A 12,661-nucleotide genomic window follows, 5' to 3' on the forward strand; every position below is an offset into this window, starting at 1 on the left:
GCAAATTCCCCTCATAGTGTTAAAACAGTTTGTGGTGAGTACTGACTCGCTTCCTGTGCTGATGAGAACTTTTTCCCAAACTACATAGATGTTGATTTGTCTCTGCATATTTTTGACCGTTCTCTTTCCCCATGTCCCCATATTTACTTGGACTGCATCTCATAAATGTATAAGCGTATAGAATGTGATGACCATGCAGCTGTGAAGATATTTGCTATTTTTGTACTCACCTCTGTACACTGGACTAATCCATTTGCATATGTAGCTGTGTTATTTTCTTCTTCTTCATTTATGTTATTGATGGATCTGTATTTGTAGTTGATCACTGCCATTAAATACCACTGCACTGCACGTACTGATGTAGTTCTGGTAGTACCTATGTTTACTCGGCAGGGGGAGGTATTCAGCCTGGATATACCAAACGTGCTGTAGTGGGTATCTCAGTCCATACAGATAATCAAAGATTATTCAGTATTTGTGTTTTCAGGTTATTCTTATTTAATCGATTTGGTAGTTGTATCTGATACGTGTCTTTACTTTAAGCCTGAACATGTCAATAGTTTATTTTTTAGTATGTTGAGTGAATGGTCAGGTTTATATATAGGCTAACTGTATGTTTTTAAGCTCAGGCCTTCTGATATTAGTGAGCGTTATCCTGGTTGCTGAAGAGTCCACTCAAACAGCATCTTTTAGAAATGACGAGATTTGTGCCATTTAGAAATATTGATTACTGTGGAATTTATTTCACAGAGAAAGTGTATATTTGTTTTGGCCTGGTGCATTATATTTCACACTTTGTATTCTGTATTCTTTAAGTAGCTGAGGGTGTTGTGCCTCAACCAAAAATGCAAAGACATTCTATGCAAAATACTGTATTTCACACTTTCCTCTAACCTAACTGTTCCCCAAATAAATCCACATATATTGATCTTATTTGCGTGAGTTTGATCAGTTACACGGAGTAAACGACGTCCTGGCTAACATATTAAGATACCACAATAATGTTCTTCCATTGAGGGGAAAAAAAACAGTATTGTCCCTTTTTAATTTCATATACATTTTCATTCATTACACTTTCACTTCAGCTTCTCCCGACGAAGACCAGAAATATAACGCTATGTTATAACAAAGAATGTAAAATAATTAGAAGTTTGATTACAAGAATAAAATCAGTGAAAGAAATATAAATCGATATACAATGAAATGATACACAGATAATACACACTAATCATTATACAGTATGCAGTACTATATTGTTGTAGTTATATGTATATCTGTGCGTTTCATACTGCGCAGAATTTCTCCTTTAATATCCCACCTACAGATGTAACATCAGGGCTGAGGGTTAAATGGTAATAAGGAGGACTGAGGACTTGTGATTGCTCACTTTCTCCTATTTTTTAAGTCGTGTTTCGAGAGCATTTCCTTCTCATGTAACACCCTGAAACTGAAATGCAGAATCCCTTCACTTTCACTTCTGTTCATTTTGTAGGAAGTTGAATTAGTGTCAGTTCATTTGCTCAATCATTCAGTAACTAGAGACAAATTCTCTGTTCCTCTCTGTCCATCGTGTCTTCTCTGTCAGTGGCTTCATGAAGCCACACACTATGTTCTTGTTATGTAAAATTAATTAACATATTTGAAACCTCTCTAAGGGGCTATCTGTGGCGTCCATTAGAAATAATTTGAGTCCCTCTCACCGATCTACAAGTCAGAGTTCACTGACCATCTGTTTCTGTAGTTTGGCTATTTTATTTGGTAACTGGGCAGAACGGCTCTTCGCTCGTCCTGTCGTTGCTGACAGACTCCAGAGTGTGGAGGAGGTTTTGCAACCCCCACAGGTAGCCATCCTCCCGGTTGCCTTCCTCCCAGGGCGTGTCGTGGTTTAACGCCTGACCCTCCGGTAGCGCCGTGGTCTTTCCAAAGTCAATGATCCACACCTGCGCATTGCTCGTGTGGTCATGGATAAAGAGGAGAGAGCTGCCAATGACCTATGAAAAACAGGAAGGCATTCATATTATCTTTAGCGTTCCCTTCTTCTGTTCTCCCATTCATGCAGATGGGTGACAAAAGTAAAGATGATTGAGTCATGTAGGTGGTTCTAAACAATTATGCTAACAGTGAAGGATAAATAGTTGATATAACGTTAGACAGCGCTCTAACACCACATCATCAAAAGTCGAGTATATCTTTTGGAGGGATGGTGTTCAATCCCTCAAGAAGAGTTTTAGTTCCTGCAACATTTGTTTTAATTGCCTTATTTAGATTGTTTTAGATCAGTCATCACCTCATGTTGCTTGAAGAACTCGGACTTGTTCAGGGCCTGCCGGATGTCCGTCAGTCTGCTCAGGTAAGACTTCTGTGTTTCAAGAGAAAAACAGTGACGGGCGGATCGTAAAATACTAACATTAACTAAAGCCACAAATTACAATCTACAGTTTACAAAAAGGTGTCGACACGGTGTTTATTTGGGAACCTCCCACCATAATATAAAAGTCAAACAGCATTATTTGCAGTGACTATTTGCTATGTGCAGTTCATTTACTTTAATGCTTTTTCCATTCATCATCAGATTGTCCACCAATGTAAAGACTAAGTAATAATTATTCAAAAATCTGCTATATTTGACCAAACACTGAACACGGATGTGAGAGCTTACTCAACCGGTGTGTTTGTAGATGCTATCATCTTTCAGGTAATGCCTGCGTGACTGCCTTGTGTATATGCACAGTAAGGTTTTGTTGTGTGTCCTTTATAAGCATGAATAGACAGCATACATGTGTGCAGGAGCAAACTGATTTCCACGTACTATGATGTTGTCGTTCCCTCCGACAAAGTCCTTGAACACCTGGATGACGTCCTGCCTCGATCTGGTTTTCTTGAAGTCAGTGCGACACGTGTCGTCAGATTTCTAAAAGAGAGGATATATTACACAATAAAAAGGCTTTTGACCTGTGATTACACTGACAGTGGTATACTAACTACTTCCTTACCTTACTACAAACACTTCCACATAATGAGTACTTTGTCATTGTCATTTGTCATTTGACTCATGGTTAATGTCAAAAATATCAAGCAGAGCAGCTTAAAGTCAATGATTTTCTAAATGCTTCTGCTTCTATGCATTTTTCTTTGGGCTTTTGTGTCCAATTCTACTTTTTTAGGACCTTGCTCAACTGTATAAGTGTATTTTAATTTATCTAATTAATAACATTAATGACATGTCACTCCCTCTACCTTGATCCCTTCTATCCTGAAGCCCAGGGTGTTGGTGGAGCTCATGGTCTCTCTCCACTGCATGTAGCGAGGCTTGGTGACGGCGCGTTGGGAATGCTCCTGGGGAGTCGGCCCTTCGCTGTCCACCTCCACCATTTTCTTGTAAAGGTCTTCCCTCGGCTTGGGCCGCTCTCGCGCCCGCACAAGCTCCTCCTCCAAGTATGTCCTGAAACAGCAGGAGGTATGAGGCCTTCGGGTGTAGGAGCTGCATGTTTACAGACTATAGGCAAAAGTGTTCTCTGCATGTAAGTAAATAGTAACGTGTGTTTACTTTCGGTGTTTGTCTTGTATTCACACCTTTAGTTATTAAGATGCAAGAACTTACAGAGGGGTTCTAAAGGTGTTCACTCCTGCACAACAGGTGACATACAACTTACTGAACCACTCAGCTGAGAGCAACATACTATGGAAGCACATTCAAACTTGTCGTATTCTTGCATACCAGACAGTTATGTGCAAACAGATGTGGATTTCAGTTTCAGTTTGTGAGCTACACTTCCTCTGTGCTGAAGAAGGAAGCTGAGAGGAGACTCCAGCGTGCAGCGCTCAATTCTGTGAAAGTCTTAGTGCAACTTAGCGGTTTTGCAACTTTGTGGTTGTGAGCGTTTTTGACGAAAGGGAGTCACCAGGGACACCCTCAGTGTGTGTGTGTGTGTGTGTGTGTGTGTGTGTGTGCGTGCGCGCTTGTGTTATAAATGTCTATGTCCAAGACAGAAACTGGTTACTGGCCACAGAAAAACATTACACACGATGACAAATAAGCGTGTGTGTGTGTGTGTGTGTGTGGCCTCAGAAGCACAGACAATTGGTAAACAATATAACAATTTATTCAAGTGTGTATCATCATGCGTGTGCGTGTAATAAAGTTCTCGGAGCATGTATACATTCATGTGTGTTTGTGTGTGTGTGTGTGTGTGTGTGTGTGTGTGTGTGTGTGTGTGTGTGTGTGTGTGTGTGTGTGTGTGTGTGTGTGTGTGTGTGTGTGTATATTTCTGCTTGTGCACATGATGCAGTGAGGCACACCGCCCACTGTGGCAGGAAGCCAAGCTTATAGCCTGCAGTTACAACAGGTGTTCCCTTGTAGAGCAAAAACGCTTTAGGCGGCACACACTGTCACCAGTTTACACACAGACCATGAGCATTAAATATTTACATAAACATCAACTATGTAAATAAACAAGGAGAGTATCGGATATTATCATTTCAAAGTTAATGTAGCAGAAATAAACTACATAGGCTGTTTGACACAATTACATGTATTAATAAAAATAGGCTTATAATTGTAAATAAATGCCTAAATATCTAATATAAGTAATTAAATGAATACCTTACTTCCTTACCTCACTCCTATCTTGCAGTCCATGACATTGGGAAGGTCAAAGTTTGCCAGCAGGTCAGTCATATGAAGGAAAGACTCTCCATCTTTTTCCACAGTGCCGTGGTAACCGGGCACGAACGAGAGCAGCGCGTCATCCCTCAGCTTCTCGAAACACTGCATCTCGTTTTCCGAGAACTTCTTCAGGATGTTGCCCTCGTCTGCTGCTTTGAAGTTACCTGAGATGAGATGAAGTCCAACGCTTTGGATTTCAGGCTTTCACAAACAGGAGGGGATGACATTTGAAGATCCAAGCCCTGATTTCTGTTAGATTGTCCAGTAATGAGCCTGTAGGCTGGACATGAGTCTCACTTACAGTGACCTGTGACTCGTCCAAGTTAATACTTTTAAATTCAATGTTTGTGTCTGTTGCAGAGAGGGTTATTATAGTAAAGTAGTAGTATTATCGCGTGACATTTTACCACTGAAATTGAGATGGCACTATGCCGCCATTGTTTCATATCTAACACTAAAGATTAAACATTATATCCATTTCTACAAACTTCTCCGACCATCTATCTCATATGTATATGTAGCTACACACTACAAATAAAAACTACTGTGAAACTAAAAGAAAACTAACAAACTAAACTAAAGTGAAATAAAAAAATAAAAAACCTAAATTAAAACGAACTATTATAAACTTAGTTGCAGGGAGATGGTGTTAAAATAAAGTATTTAAATCCCTCTCTGTGTGGGGATGGTGTCTGACCTCTGACCCTCCATTTCTCTTATTTCATAAAGATGCCATAAAAGTTTAAAAAACGCAACAATGATCTCAACAGGTCGTACCTTTATGCCCTGCCAGCTGAACCCAGTTCAGTTTCCTCCTCTGCGTAACACTGAAGGGCCAGTTAACGATCGTCTTCAACTTCCACCACCGGTTGCTCTGGAGGAGACGTGCAAGACAATAAACAGAAGTGAATATAATAGACAGAATAGACTTGTTGTAAAGCATCGAGTCAAGTTTTTGGGTTTATCTGCGTGTCCTTGTTCACATAACGTATCTGAGAACATGAAGAAGTGCTGACCTTGTCTTCCTTCAGTATCTGAATAGAAATCTGATCAAATAAGCAATTCTACCCAGTAAATATGATGCCAGGGTTTTGTTTTTTCACTGCGTAAAACCTCCAATCTAGGTCAGTTAAATGCCATTTCTGTGGAAACTCAAAATCTGCACTCAACATCTCTATTCAGCATGTGGTGGACAATCAGTTTACAGCTAAAGATATTTTCTGCTTTTATTGCTTTTATATTCAAGTAGGATTTAAAAATGTCACACTGAATAAAACATGCATAATTTGTCAAGTCTGGTCGAATTGCCATATCTCATGGGAAAATCGGAAGATTTAACACCAAATAATCGAGGGTGACATTGGCCTTGATGCTGGCCTCTCAATTGCCACTCAGCAATGTCTGAAAGGTTTGGTGTCACATGACTGCAACAAGTCAAAGCACGCACTGAATACTGAAGGAAGCAAGAAAAAAAAGATGATTGATAGTTTCTCATGGTTTTGTTTGAGGACTCTTCTCATATCACCTTCGCTTTCTCCTTCTTTCTGTCTCATACGATGCAAATACACACACACGCGTGCACGCACACACAGAAAAACACAGTAACAGCTTGCGTATTTCACAAAGACACAGTCGTTCTTCACACTTCTGGAGAACTGCCTGCTTTATTCCTTCCCAGAATACAGAGCAAATAACACGCACATTAACACTGGGAGGATTATACATATAATAATATAATTAAAATATAATTATAAAGGAAAATACACCCAAATGAACAAACCCCCAGGCGTTGGAGAGGAAAAGTAGTACACGTAGTTAGATCCTATCTTTAGGCTTTGTAGAGGTCATTTTATTCTGTGTGTTCTGATTGAAACAGGAAATGAAACAGGGACTGTGTGTTAGTGAAACACAAAGCTCTGCAGCAGCCAAGTCTCTGTTAAATGTCAGGTGATATGCTTCACTTGCTGTGGTGCTACTAGTTTACTGATAATATCGCAAGGTGTTAGACTTTCACAGATGAGCATTTGCTCTATTACTGCACGTCTTAAACTTTATTTGTCAATTAACAAAGGCAGATATTAACAGTGAGTTACACATTTTGATTGAACTAAAGTCAAATCATGTTTATTTGTCACATACACAATCATACACAACGTGTAGAGAAATGATCTCCAGAAAGCAACTAACTAATAGAAAACAGAATAACAGTTGGGAGTCATGTGTTGTTATGTCCTATCCACAGACTGACAGGGAACGGAAACTCTGAGTTTTGATGTAAACATCACGACCCTGCAGCTCTATGGCCAATATTTATATTTTACACAAAGTCTGACATTGAGACTTTGTGTTATTCGCTTTGCCCGGCCAGCCTTGATGACAGAAACCACAAGAGATTGTACCGATAACACTTGGGAATAATACAGGTTTCACTCTCAAGTTAGAACCTAAAATAACAAGACCGCTTACTGCGGAAAGCAGAGTGAATCGAAAGTATTCAGATACTTTACTTGGTAAGATATTGAATACTTTTACCTCTTTGGGCCTTGAACTTGAACACAGAACTACACAGTGTTGTTTTACGAGGCATCACAAGTCAAACTGGTTGCAAAACACTAGTTTAATCCTTACAAATGTATTGTAGTGTATAAGCTTGTCATATTTTCTTTAATGTAAAATCTTAATTGTAACAGTAACTGGTAATCATAGCTGTCAGACAAATGTAGGGGAGTAAGAAGTACAATATTTCCCTCTTACATGCAGTGAAGCAGAAGTACAAAATGGCAGAAAATAGAAATATTCAAATAAAGTACAAGTGCCTCAAAATTGCAAACTTGAGTAAATGTACATAGTTACTTTCCACCACAACTTAATACATATATCTCACACATTTACATTCTATTAGCCTTAATGTTAATGTTGGTTACTTCAGCTCTGACTCTACACACTTGCTTTCTGGGCCTGTTGTGTGTGTCTAACACCATACTGATCTACAAGCAAGCAAACGTCACCAATTCCCAACAAAGCATTTCCAAGGACTGAGGAAAACAACGGTGAGAAGATGTGACTCGCTCAGCCAACCATTGTAATTTCATGTTAAGCTGTATTGTCACCTTGTTGTGCTAATAGGATGTAAACCACTCCAAGATGATCAAATGAATCCTGTTCAATGATAAGTGTGTTCGTTCACATTTTACGTAATCTGTTGTCGCCTCTGCTGCATTTACATTAAGAAGCACTTTGCTGTGTTGGTATTTATCTCTAATTTACATGCATTAAAGTGTGAACTAACAAAAAGCGTAGTACTGATACACAACAGTGTTTGACTTCCTGAAGTGGCTTTTTGTTAAATGTCAAAGGCCAAGGCAGAAACTGGCTACTGACCACAGAGAAACACAATGACATGTAAGCATGTGCCGCGCGTGTGTGTGTGTGTGTGTGTCTGTGTGTGTGTGTGTGTGTGTGTGTGTGTGTGTGTGTGTGTGTGTGTGTGTGTGTGTGTGTGTGTGTTTGTGTGTGCGTGGGCTGATGTGTGGGAAGTGGAATAAAAGTGGCTATGTTCAGAGTTGACAGGAGCAACGTATTTCCATTTAAAGTTGCGATGCCTAGAAGAGCACATTAAGAGCTAGAATGAACTTTTATTTGGGAAAGCTTTCACACTGAGCCTCCCTTATTGGACAATGTTATTCTAATCTTTCTCGCACACTTGCACGGAGGCTTAACAGGCAATGTGTATTCAGTCTGTTTAAAATAAAGTGACAGCTACAGACCTTGTATGGAGAAGGAGAAAAGAAGTGGTGGCACCATAAAAACTCACACATACACACACCCTTTTTTTCCCTTGGGATAAATAAAGTATCTATCTATCTATCTATCTATCTCTCTCTCTCTATCTATCTATCTATCTATCTATCTATCTATCTATCTATCTAGCGAGCGAGCTAGCCTTTATCTATCTAGCGAATTCGAGCGTAGTCGAGCTATCTAGCTATCTCTCTTCGAGCGAGCTATCGAGCTATCGATCATCTATCGATCTATCTATCGAGCTATCTATCTATCTATCTATCTATCTATCTATCTATCTATCTATCTATCTATCTATCTATCTATCTATCTATCTATCTATCTATCTATCTATCTATATCTATCTATCTATCTATCTATCTATCTATCTATCTGTCTGAACCTGAATCTCATGTGGTGACAGAGTGGACAAAAAACTGATTATGTTCTGAGTGCAGAAACCAATGGTGACTCACTACGATCACACTTCCCAACAATCACATGAAGAGACAACTAGCGAGTAAAAAGCTGCAAAGATACTTGTTGTTGTGTTCAGATCTAACTGTAGAACATCAGACCGTGTGCTTCTGAAGGTAAACAACTGCACTATTTTCATTTTCAATAAGACTTGTCAGGCAACAAGTAAAAAGTTTTTTCTCAGCCAAGAATGTCAAATAAATGTCCTCCCCCAGCGTGTATTGAAGTAAAGGCCGATCCTTCAACACTAGTCTGTTTGCTGAAGGAGAGACATGTGTCAACACATGATCTGACATTTAACATGCAACAGATGAATTCTTATTATTTGTAATGAGTTATACACTTAAACATACAGTGTGTAGTTTTCTGCCACTGGTGGGCTCTAAACAAAACAATAACAAAGGCATCAAAGAGGCCCATGGGAGTTTGTTATTGCATTCAGCTTCTCCTGATTAGGATTACTTCATTGTTCATTGCTCTTGATATTTTTACGCGGAGCTGAATTTTCCGCAGAAGTCTCCTCTGCTCCAAAACAAATGTTTCACTTTAAAAATGTGTTCCCCCCTGTGGGCACAGGGTGGAGCGGCTACGAGCTAAAAAATCAAACAAATAACTAAACATTTATTACAAGATCTGGCAGACAAACACCGTTACCTTCATTAAAATGACAGATTTTTATAGGTTTGAACTTTGTATGAAACATTTGGTATAATGTAAGTACAAAATAATTGTGTTTTTTATCATCAATTTGAACTATGTGGCCTTTAAGATAATCTGCAGTAAACAACGTTACGTGTCATGTTGCCACACAGCAAAGGCCATCAGGCTGTCAGCAGCTTCTTCATGTTGGTTTAAGTTCATACAGCCCCCGGGATCATTAAGGTGACGTGAAAGGCTCTGATAAGCCATTAAACATAAGAAGGGATAATGTGATTTCAATGGGGACAATCACATTTCCTCAAAGATTATGCTGCGCTCTCTGGCAGGGATCTTAAGGTTGTTTAATCTTTCTCTGCACATGATCCTCAGCAACAAGAGGAAAGTATCGTCTCTGACAACTGAAATTTACCAGATTTCATAACAGCATACCTAAGAGCAGAACAGATACGAAAATAACTTGAAATGTAGAAGTGATTAATCTCCCACAAAAACCAAAGTTCTTGCTGCAGAACTCACTTATAAGACATGTTTATTATGGGACTTTAAAAAATCAGCTAAACCAACAAATACTAAGTGTAATTGGCTCCTCTCTGCAGTCAGAGTTCCCAGCGGTCCTCTGAGAGGAAGTTGTTTGCTGACTGCTGTTTATCAGCTGCTGTGCTTCACTGTTTTCTTGTTTTCAAATCATCAGCGCTTTACTGTAACTGGGTAATTATAGGGGATGCAGATTTGAAAAGATACACAGAAGGTCGAACATGGCAATTTGAATTGTCATCTGGTCGTGCACAACCAGGCAAACAATTCTCAGTTCGCATATACATTTACTACATTACCAGCGCAACATGTTTACATTAAAGTTTATTTATTTTGCAATTGCTGTACACTTGTCTACCACAAATATATAATATTTTAATTTACGGTTGATATACATTATATTTTAAATTGTGCACTATTTTAGATATCTTAGATTCTAATTTTTAATTGTATGATTTTCTTTTTTATACATATCCTCTTCACTGTAATTGTTGGGCACATGACAATAAATAAATTGAACTTGTCCCTGGATGCTCAATTTGCTGTAGTTGATTTGGTCATGCCCATACAACAGTAATTTATACATGGAGGCAACAGATTGTTTTAAATTATTTTATACATTGTAAAACTGGGACATACCATAAACTACAGTAATATGATTTGCTGGTAAACCTGCCACTAAGGAACCTACTAAGGTCTTGATAGATCTTTATATCTTTGCAGTTGACTCACCTCTCCAGTGTCCCCCAGATGCTCTAAAGTGATGATGCCTTTGCTTTTGCTCTCGTTGTCGCTGAGTAAATCATCCTCTGACTCCGCAACAGAGGAGCCTGTGGAGGAGATGGAGGAGTTGGATAATTTCCTGCGCAGGGTACCCCCCACAACATCATCCCAGTCCTCCTGCTGCATCTCCCGGGAGGAGCCGCCTCCCTCCGGGGTGATGGTGACCTGCGGTACCCGGGGCGCATCCATCACAGTCGGCGCTCCGGTTGCGGCTATCTGAACGAGATCATCGCAAATTTGTGATCCCTTCGCGGCTGTTCTTCGCTCTAATCGCGGCCCATCGTTAATTCCAGTCACACAAAGACCGAAGTCCTTGGAGCTCTTTCTCCTGCACTCTTTGGGCATTGGAGACCTAAATGTGTCGTGAGAGCGCACGAGGAGAGGCGCAAAGCCGATTCACTTCAACCTTCAAATCTGGTCATTTCACTTATAGAAAGTTCAATTTGACTTTAGGTATTCAGTTGATCCTCTGCGGTACTTCCTCGTTGTTTGTTGTCGGAGTTTTCACACATTAAAAAAAGCCTCTGTCAGCCTCTCTGCTCTATGCGTGCTGTTGGAAAGGGGAACCCCTCTCTGTTTGTGGCGTGGCTCGCGCTTCAACGCGCGCGCCGGCGCACTACACAACCGTACAAGGCTTATTATCTTCCGCATTGCCTTCTTCGCTTCCTGACTGAAAAAATAAAACAGCTGACATGTTCAATTTAGTAATAGTTACAGACGTTCTTCTGTCTCGTGCGCTAAACTACGACATTAACCTAAAATGTAACTAAATGGGAACTATAGCCTACCTTTGAAGAATGTGCGTCACACAGGCAGAACAAGATAACAATTTTGTTTAACAGTAGTTGGTGAATCCAATTTCTACAGAAAGACACGCACACCTGCATAAAAACAACGTTCAAAACCCTCAATCTGTGGTAACACAAATAGTGTCATTTGGTTAAAAATACTTTAATTTGAATAAACTCAGGGCTGACAGTGTGCGGAATTTCAAAATAAAATGCATTGATATTTTTTATTGAAATCTTGCAGCAAATAAGGTCGTTTAGAATGTTTTTAATTCGTTTTGAGAGTCTGGCTATTGTTACTTTGAACTGAAATGATTTTTGACTGAATCAGGTATGCAACTGTTGCTAAGAGTTACTGGCCTCCTAAATGGTCACTAGGAGGCGTGTTGTGTCATCTGAAACCTACATAAATAACATTTAACATTTAAAACTCTTCTGTTCTCCTGTTTCTTTCACTGGTTTCTCTTCTGCATATTTATTTTTCTTTGTTGCATTTGAGGCTACTTACTAATTAGTACTGTACTCTAATTGTTTTTCTAGTCTATTCCATTTGTATTTCTATTAATGTAATCTTATTTTATTCTTGGATTGGATTAACAGATGTCTTACTTTAGAGAATCTATTCTTACCAATAGAATTTGAAGACTAATAGAAGATTAGTCTAGTGTTATCACTGTTTGTCTTAGTTCAGGGAATATCAGATGATCATACTGTGGACTGACAAATCACAGTTTAAACTGAGTAGACTGCAGAAGGCCCAAAGAAAAACAGATTCCCTAAATATTTAGAGCCTTTGCAAGCATCGATTCATTAATAGTCGAGGGCCAATTACACTTTTCTGGACTGGATATCAAATTCAAAATCAAAGTTACACCAGTATGCTATGCTGTCATGTTATACACTGTGGGGATATCGACAAAATGGAAGTTTAAATAATTAAATTACCTCTTCTTTGTGGGCCAAAACAATTTCA

At 39.3% G+C, this 12,661-nt stretch overlaps 1 protein-coding gene across 1 annotated transcript; it reads right to left on the minus strand.

The window, feature by feature from the left end:
- Positions 1-1,012: 1,012 nt before the first annotated feature.
- On the minus strand, positions 1,013-11,610 carry itpka (inositol-trisphosphate 3-kinase A). The gene is made up of 7 exons (XM_029461398.1): positions 10,850-11,610; positions 5,444-5,540; positions 4,617-4,830; positions 3,238-3,442; positions 2,810-2,911; positions 2,288-2,359; positions 1,013-1,991 (listed from the first exon to the last, which is right to left on the minus strand). The coding sequence occupies exons 1-7, from the start codon at positions 11,243-11,245 to the stop codon at positions 1,752-1,754; spliced, it is 1,326 nt and encodes a 441-aa protein (XP_029317258.1). The 5' UTR covers positions 11,246-11,610; the 3' UTR covers positions 1,013-1,751.
- Between the last annotated feature and the right edge of the window lie 1,051 nt (positions 11,611-12,661).

The sequence above is a fragment of the Cottoperca gobio genome, chromosome 22, assembly GCF_900634415.1.
Source record: "Cottoperca gobio chromosome 22, fCotGob3.1, whole genome shotgun sequence".
Classification (NCBI taxonomy): domain Eukaryota; kingdom Metazoa; phylum Chordata; class Actinopteri; order Perciformes; family Bovichtidae; genus Cottoperca; species Cottoperca gobio.